This window comes from Ambystoma mexicanum, chromosome 8 (genome assembly GCF_040938575.1).
Source record: "Ambystoma mexicanum isolate Mex_15411 chromosome 8, UKY_AmexF1_1, whole genome shotgun sequence".
Classification (NCBI taxonomy): Eukaryota; Metazoa; Chordata; class Amphibia; order Caudata; family Ambystomatidae; genus Ambystoma; species Ambystoma mexicanum.
Window position 1 is genome coordinate 706,938,202 of NC_090929.1, and position 17,949 is coordinate 706,956,150.

The window sequence follows — 17,949 nt, forward strand, 5'->3', positions numbered from 1 at the left end:
CATGACATCTGGACACCCCATCCCTTTCCCTAGATTTAAGCAAAACTCAGAATTTGTGGGTTTGTTGCTTGGCGAAGCATCGTTCCTTATACAATGCCACACTGTTTCACCAATCTGCACCAGGTTTTGAATAGTTAACTGTTAGTACCCTCCGAACATGACTGGCTACATAACATTTGGACACCCCACACCTTCCCCATATTTAAGCACCTTCACTCATGAGATGGTTGCCTGAAATCGGCGAAACATCAATGTGGTCGCAGAAGGACCAGTCCTCAAACGTAAACTCCACGGTTTCTGGGACATTTTCGGGTAAGGTGTCTGACATACCTCGAGCTCTTAGCTGGAGGTGAATCAGGTGTCCCATGTGAAAACTTGTACTTTGCTGGTGCACAGACGTGCCGGTACACAGTAATGCCAGCACGTTAATTCTGCACCTGTAAAGTCGTAATGAGGCCCAATGACCTCCTATAAAAAGATCGTTTTTGAGAACTAGGCGTGTCATGTTTTATTCTGTACATGGAACTGACAATATAACTAAATCCATTAATCCTATATACAGCATAAATACATAAATATGGACAGATGTGGAACATGAATTCGTAAGCATCATAAATGAAAATTAGACAATGTTTTGGGCTGTACAACTACTGCGAACAATAAAGCGCTACTTTATTATCTTTCTGCAGCTTCTAACAGGATTTCTATTTGGTTTCTTTAAAATGTCACTGTTTCTGGCTATGCAGTTCCAGTGGATTTCATGTTAAAAAACATTGCTTGGGATTTTTGTTTAGGACAACCTAGTATAATTTAATCCTCGTTTAATGTTATGGTCAATACAGACCTGCTATGCAATATATACCCTCCTTCCTGCTTTGACTGGGTCATACTCTGCATTGCTGAAATAAACCACATTTTTTGGTTTCTCTCACTTTTGCCAAATTCTCCCACCATTCAGTTTGTCTGAAATCTAATTTCACTTACCTGGTTCTGGTGACCTGAGGCTCATGTGTGAGATGTGTACCAGTGGACAATCCGATGTCCTGTGACTCTTCTTCAGGATCCCCTTTTATGCAGGATATGTTGATTTTAAGCTTTACACTTAACTCATTCCTGCATTTTCTCTTGTCGGGTGATGTGCCAATGCAGAATCTGCTGGCCTCTGACTCCTCTTCAGCTTTCCCATTAAGGGGTGATATGCCACTAGCGTTCTTGTCCAGATCAGGCTCTGCACTTAACTTGTTCCTGCACTTTCTTTTGCTGGGTGATATACCAATGCAGAATCTGTTGGCCTTTGACTGTTTTTCAGCTTTGCTATTGAGGGGCGATATGCCGCTTGGGTTTATGTCCATATGAGCCTCTGCACTGGATTCTGAATTGCGCTTTGCTTTAGAAAGGAATTTCATGACCTTTGGCCTTGCTCCTATTTCCCTGTGTTGCATTGCACTACTGATTGGTGGTTCGCTGAAGGATGTGGTGCGATTCATCTCTCCCCCCTGCAGCGAGTGCAGATTTCTGCGAGGAACATGAGCAGTGTTGTCAAGCGATGTGCAGGAGCTCTGACAAAGTGAAGAAAGCCCATTCAGAGCAACATATGAAAGTGATGACACAGTTCACACATTTTTTAAGATACTTTCTTTAATTTAAAAAGCAAAAGGAATTTACCATGTTTAGTTCTTTGTCTTTCCTCTCCAATTCTAGGTTCAAGTCATGTGACGATGGTTCTTGGTGCAGCTTAGCTCTCTGTGCGCTGGTCATTGTGGTTCTACAAAAAAGAGATAATGCAGTGATATGTCAAAGCCGAAGGCCATGTCAGTGTGTGTGCCAAGGATCTGAAATGTTTATACTTGAGGAGTTCTTTCTGATGTGCTACTTGGAAATGCTCATTAAGTGATTCAAAGCTATTACTGACTCCTTCTGGTTACATATCAAATGACCTGAAACACTCAGATACTCAGCACAAAATAAAACAATGCTGTACTCTCAGAATATGAGCAAGATTCATCCTCAAAGAACTTGAACAAAAACTTCCCAGACTTTCAATTGGGTGCTAAAGACTCAGAGCAACTGCCTTGCTGGGGGAGTTCCTGGTACCCACACCTGAGCAGGCCCTAATGCACCTCTTTAAAGGGTGGAGATGCCAAATACAGCATTACAGAGAAGTAGGAGAGGATCCCTCTTTCATGGTATGGCAGCTGCTATCCTGTGTAGTTGCACACTTAGGGCCTCATCACGAGTTGGGCTGTATCCCGCCTGTAATAGTGCCCGACTGTAATAGCCTTAGCACCCACCGGTCCGGCTGTATTACAGCCGGATCACGGGTTGGGCGTTAACGGTAAATCCCCATTCCCCATTGGGTCCATTGGATCCAATGGAGCATTTTCAACACTAACACTGCAGGCTAATACAGTTGGCGGTAATACCGCCGAAACAAGGATTTTCTCCTACAGAAAAAACTGGAGGTAACACAGCCCATTTAGTGCCCAACTCGTGATAGGGCCAGCCCTTAAATGCAGTGGTAATACCGTTACCACCGCATTTAAGGGCTACAGCCCAACTCGTGATGAGGCCCTTAGTGTGCACCAGTGCAGCAGATAGGTGAAGCTTTTACCTAACACCATGCACTTCACTGATATGTGCTGGGTGAGGGATACAGGGTGCTATGCCCATTACTCACTAGTGTAGACAGCAGTGTTGACACTACACTTGCTGAGGTCTTCATTGCCTCTGATGTGTGTATGTATATATATAAATAGAAATAAATATAGGCAGCAGGAAATGAATGAAAAATAACAGAAATATAAAGTAATCTGTTATAGAAGCGTTTTAATAAAGAACAAATGTTTGCGCAAGAGAGCAGCCAGCTTTGTGTTTAGTGCCCCACCTGGCACTTGTTCACGCTAAAAGAACAACATATTGACATATATTTTATAGGGGGCAGTGGTCGCCGCCCTATAGTTAAGTGAAACCATTGTACATAGACTTTTCACAAATGTCTGTTGTTAATAACCTTTGACTCGCTGGACGGATTTGGATGACATGTTTCAAACAAAATGTTTGTCATGTGCCCCCCGCAAACTGGAAATTCTGGGAACAATTTGTTAAAAAATGAAAAAGACATTAAGAAAACAAAGAAACGCTATTTTCAGGCCTACTACCATTCATTTTCCCCATAGAGAAAAAGTGCAATTGTGGGAAGCCATAGCGCGAAAACATCTAGGTGAATTTGGTCCAAATCAAAGACAACTTGGGCTCAAAGCATACATTCCTTGACTGGTTTTGGGAAAAATCCGACCAGTCTTTTTAAAAATATTTGACAGAGAAGGGGGTGCCCCGTGCTCCTAAAAACTTTTATTTACCTCAAATGAAGCTTTGTAGCAGAGTCTGAGATGCTTTTCAGAAATTAAAAGCAGGTCTTTCTTCCCAATATTCTATTGCTAATAACCTTTGACTTGGTGGATGGATTTGAACGAAATTTTCCAAACAATAAGTTTTTCAAGGGCGCTCTCGAACTGGATGTTTTGGGGGCAATTCATAAAAGAATAAAAAAGAATTAAGAAAACAAAAAAATACAGTTTTCAGCCTACTCACAATCATTGTCACATGGAGAATAAGCGCAGTTATTGAACGGCCGTAGGGTGAAAATCACTGGTTTGGACCAAATAAGAAACAACTTGGGCACATAGTGTTAACTTAATTTCCTTGACTAGTTTGGAGTAAATCCAGCCAGAAGTTTTTAAAATATTCAAAACGTTTATATATATCGGTCTTGCTACTTTGCAACAGAGAGGCTCAGAGGCTTTTCATTATTTTTTTTTTCTCAATGTAAGCGATTCCTGCGATAAGCCAAAAATAAAAACTTACTACACTATTTGGAGGAGTCAAAAGGATGCATCACGCTTTGAAATGAACTCCCTCATGAACTTAGAGAGTCTAATAACCATCTCTCTCAACTTCAAAGAGAGACTCAAAACCCTTCTGTTTAAGTAGTAAATCCCAGGGGAACACTGACTGTTTTGAACAACAGAGCTCAGTTGGCCTGTCCGTAGATGCTATATAAATACCAATACTCATAGCAATAGAAATCACATCAGAGGTCGGGAGTAAGAAAGAAGACACCATGTGAAGTTGGGGATTTGGAGATGGGTTGGGGAGCCAGTTGCAGTTACAACATTGTTTGGTTTATCTAAGGAAGAATGCAGGAATCTCGTGAGATTGCTACAACAACGCTGCAAGACCTGCTAAGACAAAATTGCGTCACACGAAGCAATGAGTGACAGAGGGTAATGGGAGAGGGCTAGTGAGGCAATCAGAGTTATTGGAAATTATTACTGTGAATTTATCGCAGGAATAAGGAGTTTAAAAAAAGGTTTGATATCTGCAGAACCTACATCTACTGGGCAGCGGGGCTTGGGTGTTTGGTAACAAACTAATGGTGACATGGCCAGTGGCGATGGCTAGTAGGCCCAAAAGAAAACTATTTGTGCAACATGTACAGTGGCTATGGCTAGACTGTCCCGGGAAAACTATAGCATAACAAAACCATTCAAATTCAGTGGAAACATTAATTAAGGTGACCAAATTTAATGCAACAAAACCCTTAAAATTGAGAACTCGCAAGACAAGCACTCAAGCAGGTCCACCTTAACTATGCGCTCCCTGTTGCACAGCGTATGCCAACAATGATGGCATCACACATGTCATCACTGATGGCATCACTAATGATATCACTGATTGGATCAATGATTACATCATATATGAAATTATTGATTATATAAGTTAGAATACTTTTTTCACCTCTTTAGATAAATATTTTATTTTCGTACACTTAATAACAACATGACATCGAAAAATACACTGATACAGGAGAATCATATGAGTATGCGTGGAACATTATTTTGTCGAACTTATCAATAAACAATTTAAAAGAACAATTTGTAGTGTCATATAAAATGGTTTCAATTTCATGTATTAGTAAGCAAATACAATTTAAATTTACAATTCTCCTTATAGTAATAACATTACATGAACACATTCATTCCTAAATGACAAGTTTTATAAAAAATAATCACATACAAAAGAAAGCATGTACATGTGTGCATTGTTATAGTATAGTATTTAAGAATTTGAAGTTTGGCTAATATACACAAACATTTGCTACTTATACTACATAACTACATTTATAGAAAAGAAATTAAGATTAGAAAGTAAATATTTAATTATAGACATGTCTATTTCATTACTGATATTTTAGTCATTTCTTTTTAAAATAAATTATTCATTTGTTTTCCAATATAATATAACAATTACCTTCCAAAGTACATACATGCTTATATACTACTCTTCATTGTAATAATGTCTGTATGCACCTACACTTATGCACTGTCCATTACATTTAAGGAAACAAGTGCAGATACAATGTAGTGAGTAAGTATGAAATATGTTCATATTTGTTATGTAGCAAAACAGTCATATTTCAAAACGTAGTTAATAAAATCAGTGATATCAGTGATATTATGCATGATGTCATTAGGAACACTATCATTGATGTCATCATTGATGTCATGTGTGATGTAAATAGTGGCCACCAGTGATGTCATCATTGTGGTCATTTGCTACGGAACAGGGAGTGAATAAGTAAGGTGGACTTGGCTTAAAATACGAGTCCTGCATTTCAGGGGTTTTGTTGCATTAAATCTGAGCACCTTAACTCTCTCTTAACTAACGTTTTTTCACTGAATATAGATATATATATCACATGGCCACGGTAGTGGCCATGTAGTTATGGTTAAGTTGCTGTTTCCATAGGAAGAGCACTTTTTGGGCGGCGTATAACTTCGCTCTCCCTGGACGAATCCTCACCAAACAAGTATTTGGGTCACTCTAAATTTTTTTGAAAAGTTTGGTGAGGATTCGTCCTGGGGGGGCAAAGTTATAGGGGGGGTCCCAAAACTTTTTTTTTCCCATAGACTTAATGGGAAAATGAATTTGCTCGTGTCTACAGCCCAAACCGCTGGACGGATTTTCACCAAATTTGGACCAGGAGCAGCAGCTTGGTCCCGAAAGCGTGCTTTTCCAAATTTGGTGAAAATCCCTCCATTAGTTTTTTTTTTAAAATGACCAAAAAGTAGGTAAAAAAAAATTAGTGATATCTGTGTTCGGTCCGCGGACGGACTTCCCTGTTCGCTCCGCGGACAGGACGATGATTGGGCCAGCAGCTTGCGTGATGTCCGTGGACATCTGACGTGCTCTCTCATTGGATGCGGTGAAAGTGTGCAGTGCGTCTGGCTTCAGAGATGCCCGCCATCTTTCTTTGCCGCATGAGAGGCTTTGTCAGGTCAGCAGGAGCGTGTCTGTCTCTTGTTCCTTCCACCCCCGCTCATGCCCGTGTCTGCACCACCCCCCGCTCATGCCCCGTGTGTCCTTTCTGTCCCCCCACCCCCGCTCATGCCCTGTGTGTCCTTCCTGTCCCCCCACCCCCACTCATGCTCCGTATGTCCCCTGTTCCTCCAGCCCTCCGCTCACGCCATCGCACACGGTGGCCAGTGGAGGGCAGAGGAGCGGGATCTGCCAAACAAACTCATGTACGTGCGGCATGTCCGTGTGTTTGTTCGTCCCCCCCACCCTCGCTCATGCCCCGTGTGTCTCTATCCCTCCCGCCCACCCCCCGCTCATGCCCCGTGTGTCTCTCTCCCTCCACCCCACCCCCGCTCATGCCCCGTGTGTCTTTCTCCCTCCCCCGCTCATGCCCCGTGTGTCTCTCTCCCTGCCCCCCCACCCCCGCTCATGCCCCGTGTGTCTCTCTCCCTCCCCCCACCCCCGCTCATGCCCCGTGTGTCTCTCTCCCTCCCCCCCGACCCCCGCTCATGCCCCGTGTGTCTCTCTACCTCTACCTCCACCCCACCCCCGCTCATGCCCCGTGTCGGTGGCCAGCGGAGGGCCGAGGAGCGGGATCTGCCGCATGAACTCATGTCCGTGCGGCATGTCCGTGTATTTGTTTGTCCCCCCACCCCCCGCTCATGCCCCGTGTGTGTCTCTATCCCTCCTGCCCACCCCCCGCTCATGCCCCGTGTGTCTCTCTCCCTCCCCCCACCCCCTGCTCATGCCCCGTGTGTGTCTCTCCCTCCCCCAACCCCCGCTCATGCCACGTGTGTCTCTCTCCCTCCCGCCCACCCCCCACCCATGCCCTGTGTGTCTCTCGCCCCCCCACCCCCGCTCATGCCCCGTGTGTCTCTCTCCCTTCCACCCACCCCCGCTCATGCTCCGTGTGTCTCTCTCCCTCCCCCCCACTCCCGCTCATGCCCCGTGTGTCCCTAGCCCTCCCACCCACCCCCCGCTCATGCCCCATGTGTCTCTAGCAATCCCACCCACCCCCCGCTCATGCCCCGTGTGTCTCTAGCCCTCCCACCCACCCCCCGCTCATGCCCCGTGCGTCTCTAGAACTCCCACCCACCCCCCGCTCATGCCCCGTGTGTGTCTCTCCCCCTCCCCCACCCCCTGCTCACGCCCTGTGTGTCTCTCCCCTCACCCCGTACTCATGCCCCGTGTGTCTCTAGTACTCCCACCCACCCCCCGCTCATGCCCCTAGCATTCCCACCCACCCCCCGCTCATGCCCCATGTGTCTCTATCCCTCCCACACACCCCCCGCTCATGCCCCGTGTGTCTCTAACCCTCCCACCCACCCCCCGCTCATGCCCCGTGTGTCTCTATCCCTCCCACCCACCCCCCGCTCATGCCCCGTGCGTGTGTCTCTATCCCTCCCACCCACCCCCCGCTCATGCCCCGTGTGTCTCTATCCCTCCCACCCACCCCCCACTCATGCCCCGTGTGTCTCTCCCCTCAACCCCTACTTATGCCCCGTGTGTCTCTTGCCCTCTCACCCACCCCGCTCATGCCCCGTGTGTCTCTATCCCTCCCACCCACCCCCGCTCATGCCCCGTGTGTCTCTATCCCTCCGACCCACCCTCCGCTCATGCCCCGTGTGTCTCTCTCCCTCCCCCCCACCCCCGCTCATGCCCCGTGTGTCTCTATCCCTCCCGCCCACCCCCCGCTCATGCCCCGTGTGTCTCTATCCCTCCCACCCACCCCACGCTCATGCCCCGTGTGTCTCTATCCCTCCCGCCCACCCCCCGCTCATGCCCCGTGTGTCTCTATCCCTCCCGCGCACCCCCGTTCATGCCCCGTGTGTCTCTATCCCTCCTGCCCACCCCTGCTCATGCCCCGTGTGTCTCTCTCCCTCCCCCCGACCCCCGCTCAGGCCCCGTGTGTCTCTCTCTCCCTCTCCCCCACCCCCGCTCATGCCCCGTGTGTCTCTCTCCCTGCCCCCCACGCCCACTCATGCCCCGTGTGTCTATCTCCCTCCCCCCAACCCCCGCTCATGCCCCGTGTGTCTCTCTACCTCCCCCTCACCCCCGCTCATGCCCCGTGCAAATTGTACGAAGCAATAAAAGAGGGAATACAGGACAACACATCAATCCTGGCTTCTATGTCCACGAAAATCACCCAAATAGAAGGCTACATCACTGCATAAGAAGAAAGGAATATCGGACATCATAAAGGCTGGGAAAAAGAAGTGGAGGACCTTAAAAAACAAATTGAGCTTTTACCAAGGGAGAGGGGCCAAAAGGAGTTGAGAACCATGAGGAATCAATCAGAAAAGACAGAACGACGAAATCGTGGACAACTCAAAGAAAAAGCAAGAGATAAAGGAAGCAAATGAAGAAAGTCCAAAAATCCAACACTTATACCCAATTAAATCGGGACTGCTTAACCACCCTCAAAGAAAGGTCCCAGTGGTACTAAAAATAGCGAATAATGACAAGATTCAGAAATCGTCACCGGGAGAGAAGGCGAAGCAGCCGGAACCATCAAAGGCAAAGGAAAAAAAAGTGAAGAAAAACAAGGAAAGCCAAGAAGATACACCGAGAGTGACAAACAGAGATAAAATGAGGAGCTCCCCACGATCGGTAAAAGATTTCATGTGCGATACAAATTTGATGAATCTATCCCAACACTGGGAGACCGCCTCAAACAACTCAGTGATTGAGGTGAATATGGACCAACAAACAAAAGAACAGAAAGAACCAGAGAAAGAAATCGAGAACATAGAAACCCCAAAAGCACAAACAAGTAAGGGATTACAAGAGGAACATGAGAGACAAAAGAGAACAGTAGTAGGGGAACTAAAAAAGAAGAGGGAAGAGAGACTTAGGTCTCCTAGAGACCAAAGAATGAGACGACAAAGTCGACCACAGCGAATAGAGGCCTCCAAAAGCTCAGAGGATCATCGAAGAACAGATTCGCCCAAAGCAAAAAAACAGGGACGACAAAGTCCACCACAGCGAATGGGGGCTGCTAAAAGCTCAGAGGATCGTCGAAGAACAGATTCTCCCAAAGTAAAAAAACAGGGACGCATTTTCAAAGTCGAACAACTTGATACAAAAAAGGGATACATGATTCTGAACAGGAAGACGATCTTGAAACTAATAAGCAGAATGAATTCGCTGAAAAAGATAAAAACAGAAGAAATCTTGTTAGTAGAGCCATATCAAAGAGGAAAGATCGCAAAGGCTTACATCCATGTTAAAGAAACTAGCGTGCAACACACAGATGATAACGCAATCAGAGAAATGGAACAAAACGGGTTTGGGCTGACAGAAATAAAGAGAAAAACGCCAAGAGATAAGAAAGACCACCTCTACAACCAGAAAGGAGAGAGAGAATACCACTATACATCACGAACAGAAGAGCGTTATCGAGACAATAGAATCTGTAAAGGCTTAGAAAAAAAGGGTTATGACTCTGAGAGGGAGTATGTACGACTAGAGGATAAAAAACACAATAAAAGATGGTATGGTGAGGAGAAAAGCAAAGATAATAAGCAATCAAGGAATGAACATAAGGAACAGTACCAGATGAATACAGCGCACGACCAAGAGCCGAAGTGCGACACTTCTATCGCCAACATAGCATAGAACGAACCACTTACCACAACCGAAACGAGAGGTCAGGCAAACCAGCCCCGGTGGAAGCAAGCAGTACGTGAGAAGGCACAGGTCCATTGGCATGGATAAGAGCAGCACTGAATTTAAAAAAAGAGAACTAGCAATCAAAGTTGTTAGCGGCAGCTATGGTGGGTGAACAGAATGACGGAAAGCAAGATGAAAGTAAGAAGTGCTTTGTTTTGGGATCATGGAACACAAGGGGGCATGTTCATTTAACCAGACCTGGTGACGTCGATTTAGGTTCACTAGACATTATATGTCTACAAGAGACTTGGCTGCAAGAAAAACCCTGCCTTGACGGCTTTGTAGTTGAAATATCGTCGGCAAGCAAGGGTGTGCTAGGCTGCCCATCGTCAGGCCTGTTGACAGCCATAAAAACGGGAGTAGGCTTGGCAACACCGACTAAGCTACACGAATCGTATGAGACGTTAGTTACGCTGACCTCATGGACCGACCAATCTGAATCGGGGATGAAGGTGGACAAAAATCAACTCATCATAATAAACACATATTGGAATCCACAGAAAATGGCAACCAAAATCTATTGCGCCAAAATGGCAGAAGTAATAGACTCACTCAACGCGGAGTACGAGAATGCGGACATCATTGTCTGTGGAGATTTAAACGCGGATTGTAGTGATGGGAGTAAAGAAAAGAAGTTGGAGAAAGTACAAGGAACGACCCGTGAGAGAGGTATTGCATGGGGGGCGTTGGTTAAACCAAGAAACCTTCATAACATTGCAGCGGTATTCCCCAACCAAAAGAATATTCCAACGTGGGAGAACATGAACTGCAAAGCAACACTGGACTATATTTTTGTGTCAACGGAGTTCTTACCAATGATCGAAGAGTACGAAGTCCATAGAACAATGCACAGTGATCATAATCTCCTGACATGCAAATGGCGAGGAGCACAAATGCAGAGGCATGCATACAACTATAACCTGGAGTCTAATATCCAACAATCGAGAGTCCGTTTGTCGGAAGAAGACATTAGAAGAATAACAGATAAATATATACTCCCAGACGCAGCCAAGGTACAAGTGCCTGTAAATCGACCAAATTATCTTCCGCTGTTAATGCCATACAGAAAACCAGTGGGAAGTCAGGCAAGGAAAAAGCCAAGTGCAACACATGTCTATGACAAACAGGTGGTGGAAAAAAGAAAAGTGGTCAGGAGACTAAGAAAAATAGCTAAAAAAGAAGACCACAAGGAAGCCTAGGAAAATTTGGCGCATTGAGACTAAGAGGTACAAACACTGGATAAAACGCCACAGGCTACAGTTGTACCAACAAGATGCCGAAAGTATGTTGAAAAGTCTCAGTTCCAAGAAATCTAGTGACTTCTGGTCAATAATCAAAGCAGCAAATCCTTCAAAACCACCAGAATTGGTAAATGCGGTTTCTGAGACAAGCTGGAAAACATACCTAACGGCCCAATTTGAGCGCCCCAGGCCAAAAACAACTATCGAAAAAGTAGATCCAAAAGTCCCTTGGGTGGACGTGGCGAAGGTTACCGATATCGAAAGGACAATCAAAAGCTTAAAAACATCGAGGGCGCCCGGGCCCGATGGATTGACCAATGTGGACCTGAAACAAGCTTCGAGCGCTTGGGCAGTCATAATAAGCAAAATCTTCACGCATTGCGCTCAAACAAAAATGGGACCCGGAAACATGGTTAAAGGCTATAATTGTGCCGGTGTATAAAAAAGGTGGAAGAGATAACCCGGAAAGTTATAGGCCCATAGCCTTGTTAGATATTGTGGGCAAAATCTACGCAACGCAGCTGCTGGTCCACTTTAGAATGTGGGCTAAAAGCGCACCCTGCTTTGACACCTTCCAGACAGGGTTTCAGAAAAATGGAAGTACGACAATAAACATCTTGATGCTACATATTCTGAAAGCGAAAGTAAGAGAAGGATCTCCTAAAGTTTACCTGGCGTTTGCAGACTTATCGAAAGCATTCGATAAAGTGGACCGAGAAAAACTATGGTCAAAACTAAGTGACTGGAAATGCCCAGCGTCCATCACGGGCCCGATAAAAGCTTTACATGACAACACAAAGATCAGGGTGAAACTGAGCAAGCAAGGCATCTTGTCGGAAGAGATTGCAGTCCAACAAGGTGTTAAACAGGGCTGCCCATTAGACCCGGCCTTGTTCATCGCTTTCTTGGGGGACTACCAGAAAGAGGATGGAAAAGATAAGAGCTTTCCCACCGAAAATTGGCAATAGTAACATCTCACGTCTTCTTTATGCAAATGATGCCATCATTATCGACCAAACGCCTATCTTGCTGCAAAGAAAATTGACAAATCTGGCAAGCTATATGAGAAGAAATAATTTGGAAATTAATACATCAAAAACAAAAGTGCTGGTTCTCGAGAAAACCAGAAAGAAGTGATTGAAGGAGCAGAAATGGCATTTGGAGGATACAAAGCTGGAAGTAGTCGACAAGTTCAAATATCGAGGGGTGACCATGGACGGGTCACCTGCTGATAAAGGCATGCAAGACCAGCTATGCGACAAGGTGAAAAGATTCACAGCTCAAGTAAGATTGATTGACATGCCCTGTGTGTCTCTATCCCTCCCGCCCACCCCCCGCTCATGCCCCGTGTGTCTCTATCCCTCCCGCGCACCCCCCGTTCATGTCCCGTGTGTCTCTATCCCTCCTGCCCACCCCCGCTCATGCCCCGTGTCTCTCTCTCCCTCCACCCGACCCCCGCTCAGGCCCCGTGTGTCTCTCTCCCTCTCCCCCACCCCCGCTCATGCACCGTGTGTCTCTCTCCCTGCCCTCACACCCCGACTCATGCCCCGTGTGTCTATCTCCCTCCCCCCAACCCCCGCTCATGCCCCTTGTGTCTCTCTACCCCCCCCCCACCCCCGCTCATGCTCCGTGCAAATTGTACGAAGCAATAAAAGAGGGAATACAGGACATCACATCAATCCTGGCTTCTATGTCCACGAAAATCACCCAAATAGAAGGCTACATCACTGCATAAGAAGAAAGGAATATCGGACATCATAAAGGCTGGGAAAAAGAAGTGGAGGACCTTAAAAAACAAATTGAGCTTTTACCAAGGGAGAGGGGCCAAAAGGAGTTGAGAACCATGAGGAATCAATCAGAAAAGACAGAACAACGAAATCGTGGACAACTCAAAGAAAAAGCAAGAGATAAAGGAAGCAAATGAAGAAAGTCCAAAAATCCAACACTTATACCCAATTAAATCGGGACTGCTTAACCACCCTCAAAGAAAAGCCCCAGTGGTACTAAAAACAGCGAATAATGACAAGATTCAGAAATCGTCACCGGGAGAGAAGGCGAAGCAGCCGGAACCATCAAAGGCAAAGGAAAAAAAAGTAAAGAAAAACAAGGAAAGCCAAGAAGATACACCGAGAGTGACAAACAGAGATAAAATGAGGAGCTCCCCACGATCGGTAAAAGATTTCATGTGCGATACAAATTTGATGAATCTATCCCAACACTGGGAGACCGCCTCAAACAACTCAGTGATTGAGGTGAATATGGACCAACAAACAAAAGAACAGAAAGAACCAGAGAAAGAAATCGAGAACATAGAAACCCCAAAAGCACAAACAAGTAAAGGATTACAAGAGGAACATGAGAGACAAAAGAGAACAGTAGTAGGGGAACTAAAAAAGAAGAGGGAAGAGGGACTTAGGTCTCCTAGAGACCAAAGAATGAGACGACAAAGTCGACCACAGCGAATAGAGGCCTCCAAAAGCTCAGAGGATCATCGAAGAACAGATTCGCCCAAAGCAAAAAAACAGGGACGACAAAGTCCACCACAGCGAATGGGGGCTGCTAAAAGCTCAGAGGATCGTCGAAGAACAGATTCTCCCAAAGTAAAAAAACAGGGACGCATTTTCAAAGTCGAACAACTTGATACAAAAAAGGGATACATGATTCTGAACAGGAAGACGATCTTGAAACTAATGAGCAGAATGAATTCGCTGAAAAAGATAAAAACAGAAGAAATCTTGTTAGTAGAGCCATATCAAAGAGGAAAGATCGCAAAGGCTTACATCCATGTTAAAGAAACTAGCGTGCAACACACAGATGATAACGCAATCAGAGAAATGGAACAAAACGGGTTTGGGCTGACAGAAATAAAGAGAGAAAGGCCAAGAGATAAGAAAGACCACCTCTACAACCAGAAAGGAGAGAGAGAATACCACTATACATCACAAACAGAAGAGCATTATCGAGACAATAGAATCTGTAAAGGCTTAGAAAAAAAGGGTTATGACTCGGAGAGGGAGTATGTACGACTAGAGGATAAAAAACACAATAAAAGATGGTATGGTGAGGAGAAAAGCAAAGATAATAAGCAATCAAGGAATGAACATAAGGAACAGTACCAGATGAATACAGCGCACGACCAAGAGCCGAAGCGCGACAATTCTATTGCCAACATAGCATAGAACGAACCACTTACCACAACCGAAACGAGAGGTCAGGCAAACCAGCCCCGGTGGAAGCAAGCAGTACGTGAGAAGGCACAGGTCCATTGGCATGGATAAGAGCAGCACTGAATTTAAAAAAAGAGAACTAGCAATCAAAGTTGTTAGCGGCAGCTATGGTGGGTGAACAGAATGATGGAAAGCAAGATGAAAGTAAGAAGTGCTTTGTTTTGGGATCATGGAACACAAGGGGGCATGTTCATTTAACGAGACCTGGTGACGTCGATTTAGGTTCACTAGACATTATATGTCTACAAGAGACTTGGCTGCAAGAAAAACCCTGCCTTGACGGCTTTGTAGTTGAAATATCGTCGGCAGGCAAGGGTGTGCTAGGCCGCCCATCGTCAGGCCTGTTGACAGCCACAAAAACGGGAGTAGGCTTGGCAACACCGACTAAGCTACACGAATCGTATGAGACGTTAGTTACGCTGACCTCATGGACCGACCAATCTGAATCGGGGGTGAAGGTGGACAAAAATCAACTCATCATAATAAACACATATTGGAATCCACAGAAAATGGCAACCAAAATCTATTGCGCCAAAATGGCAGAAGTAATAGACTCACTCAACGCGGAGTACGAGAATGCGGACATCATTGTCTGTGGAGATTTAAACGCGGATTGTAGTGATGGGAGTAAAGAAAAGAAGTTGGAGAAAGTACAAGGAACGACCCGTGAGAGAGGTATTGCATGGGGGGCGTTGGTTAAACCAAGAAACCTTCATAACATTGCAGCGGTATTCCCCAACCAAAAGAATATTCCAACGTGGGAGAACATGAACTGCAAAGCAACACTGGACTATATTTTTGTGTCAACGGAGTTCTTACCAATGATCGAAGAGTACGAAGTCCATAGAACAATGCACAGTGATCATAATCTCCTGACATGCAAATGGCGAGGAGCACAAATGCAGAGGCATGCATACAACTATAACCTGGAGTCTAATATCCAACAATCGAGAGTCCGTTTGTCGGAAGAAGACATTAGAAGAATAACAGATAAATATATACTCCCAGACGCAGCCAAGGTACAAGTGCCTGTAAATCGACCAAATTATCTTCCGCTGTTAATGCCATACAGAAAACCAGTGGAAAGTCAGGCAAGGAAAAAGCCAAGTGCAACACATGTCTATGACAAACAGGTGGTGGAAAAAAGAAAAGTGGTCAGGAGACTAAGAAAAATAGCTAAAAAAGAAGACCACAAGGAAGCCTAGGAAAATTGGCGCATTGAGACTAAGAGGTACAAACACTGGATAAAACGCCACAGGCTACAGTTGTACCAACAAGATGCCGAAAGTATGTTGAAAAGTCTCAGTTCCAAGAAATCTAGTGACTTCTGGTCAATAATCAAAGCAGCAAATCCTTCAAAACCACCAGAATTGGTAAATGCGGTTTCTGAGACAAGCTGGAAAACATACCTAACGGCCCAATTTGAGCGCCCCAGGCCAAAAACAACTATCGAAAAAGTAGATCCAAAAGTCCCTTGGGTGGACGTGGCGAAGGTTACCGATATCGAAAGGACAATCAAAAGCTTAAAAACATCGAGGGCGCCCGGGCCCGATGGATTGACCAATGTGGACCTGAAACAAGCTTCGAGCGCTTGGGCAGTCATAATAAGCAAAATCTTCACGCATTGCGCTCAAACAAAAATGGGACCCGGAAACATGGTTAAAGGCTATAATTGTGCCGGTGTATAAAAAAGGTGGAAGAGATAACCCGGAAAGTTATAGGCCCATAGCCTTGTTAGATATTGTGGGCAAAATCTACGCAACGCAGCTGCTGGTCCACTTTAGAATGTGGGCTAAAAGCGCACCCTGCTTTGACACCTTCCAGACAGGGTTTCAGAAAAATGGAAGTACGACAATAAACATCTTGATGCTACATATTCTGAAAGCGAAAGTAAGAGAAGGATCTCCTAAAGTTTACCTGGCGTTTGCAGACTTATCGAAAGCATTCGATAAAGTGGACCGAGAAAAACTATCATCAAAACTAAGTGACTGGAAATGCCCAGCGTCCATCACGGGCCCGATAAAAGCTTTACATGACAACACAAAGATCAGGGTGAAACTGAGCAAGCAAGGCATCTTGTCGGAAGAGATTGCAGTCCAACAAGGTGTTAAACAGGGCTGCCCATTAGACCCGGCCTTGTTCATCGCTTTCTTGGGGGACTACCAGAAAGAGGATGGAAAAGATAAGAGCTTTCCCACCGAAAATTGGCAATAGTAACATCTCACGTCTTCTTTATGCAAATGATGCCATCATTATCGACCAAACGCCTATCTTGCTGTAAAGAAAATTGACAAATCTGGCAAGCTATATGAGAAGAAATAATTTGGAAATTAATACATCAAAAACAAAAGTGCTGGTTCTCGAGAAAACCAGAAAGAAGTGATTGAAGGAGCAGAAATGGCATTTGGAGGATACAAAGCTGGAAGTAGTCGACAAGTTCAAATATCGAGGGGTGACCATGGACGGGTCACCTGCTGATAAAGGCATGCAAGACCAGCTATGCGACAAGGTGAAAAGACTCACAGCTCAAGTAAGATTGATTGACATGCCCTGTGTGTCTCTATCCCTCCCGCCCACCCCCCGCTCATGCCCCGTGTGTCTCTATCCCTCCCGCGCACCCCCCGTTCATGTCCCGTGTGTCTCTATCCCTCCTGCCCACCCCCGCTCATGCCCCGTGTGTCTCTCTCCCTCCACCCGACCCCCGCTCAGGCCCCGTGTGTCTCTCTCCCTCTCCCCCACCCCCGCTCATGCACCGTGTGTCTCTCTCCCTGCCCTCACACCCCGACTCATGCCCCGTGTGTCTATCTTCCTCCCCCCAACCCCCGCTCATGCCCCTTGTGTCTCTCTACCTCCCCCCCACCCCCGCTCATGCTCCGTGCAAATTGTACGAAGCAATAAAAGAGGGAATACAGGACAACACATCAATCCTGGCTTCTATGTCCACGAAAATCACCCAAATAGAAGGCTACATCACTGCATAAGAAGAAAGGAATATCGGACATCATAAAGGCTGGGAAAAAGAAGTGGAGGACCTTAAAAAACAAATTGAGCTTTTACCAAGGGAGAGGGGCCAAAAGGAGTTGAGAACCATGAGGAATCAATCAGAAAAGACAGAACGACGAAATCGTGGACAACTCAAAGAAAAAGCAAGAGATAAAGGAAGCAAATGAAGAAAGTCCAAAAATCCAACACTTATACCCAATTAAATCGGGACTGCTTAACCACCCTCAAAGAAAAGCCCCAGTGGTACTAAAAACAGCGAATAATGACAAGATTCAGAAATCGTCACCGGGAGAGAAGGCGAAGCAGCCGGAACCATCAAAGGCAAAGGAAAAAAAAGTAAAGAAAAACAAGGAAAGCCAAGAAGATACACCGAGAGTGACAAACAGAGATAAAATGAGGAGCTCCCCACGATCGGTAAAAGATTTCATGTGCGATACAAATTTGATGAA

General features: G+C 45.6%; 1 protein-coding gene across 1 annotated transcript in view; it reads right to left on the bottom strand.

Annotated features, from left to right (window-relative positions):
* Window positions 1–202: 202 nt before the first annotated feature.
* LOC138472459 (uncharacterized) overlaps window positions 203–17,949 on the bottom strand; it is a 47,959-nt gene continuing 30,212 nt past the window's right edge. Inside the window, exons 5-7 of the mRNA XM_069610640.1 lie at window positions 1,666–1,765; window positions 985–1,559; window positions 203–437 (exon numbers count right to left, since the gene is read on the bottom strand). Of these exons, the coding sequence (XP_069466741.1) occupies window positions 203–437; window positions 985–1,559; window positions 1,666–1,765 (910 nt within the window). The remainder of the gene's footprint in view (window positions 438–984; window positions 1,560–1,665; window positions 1,766–17,949) is intronic.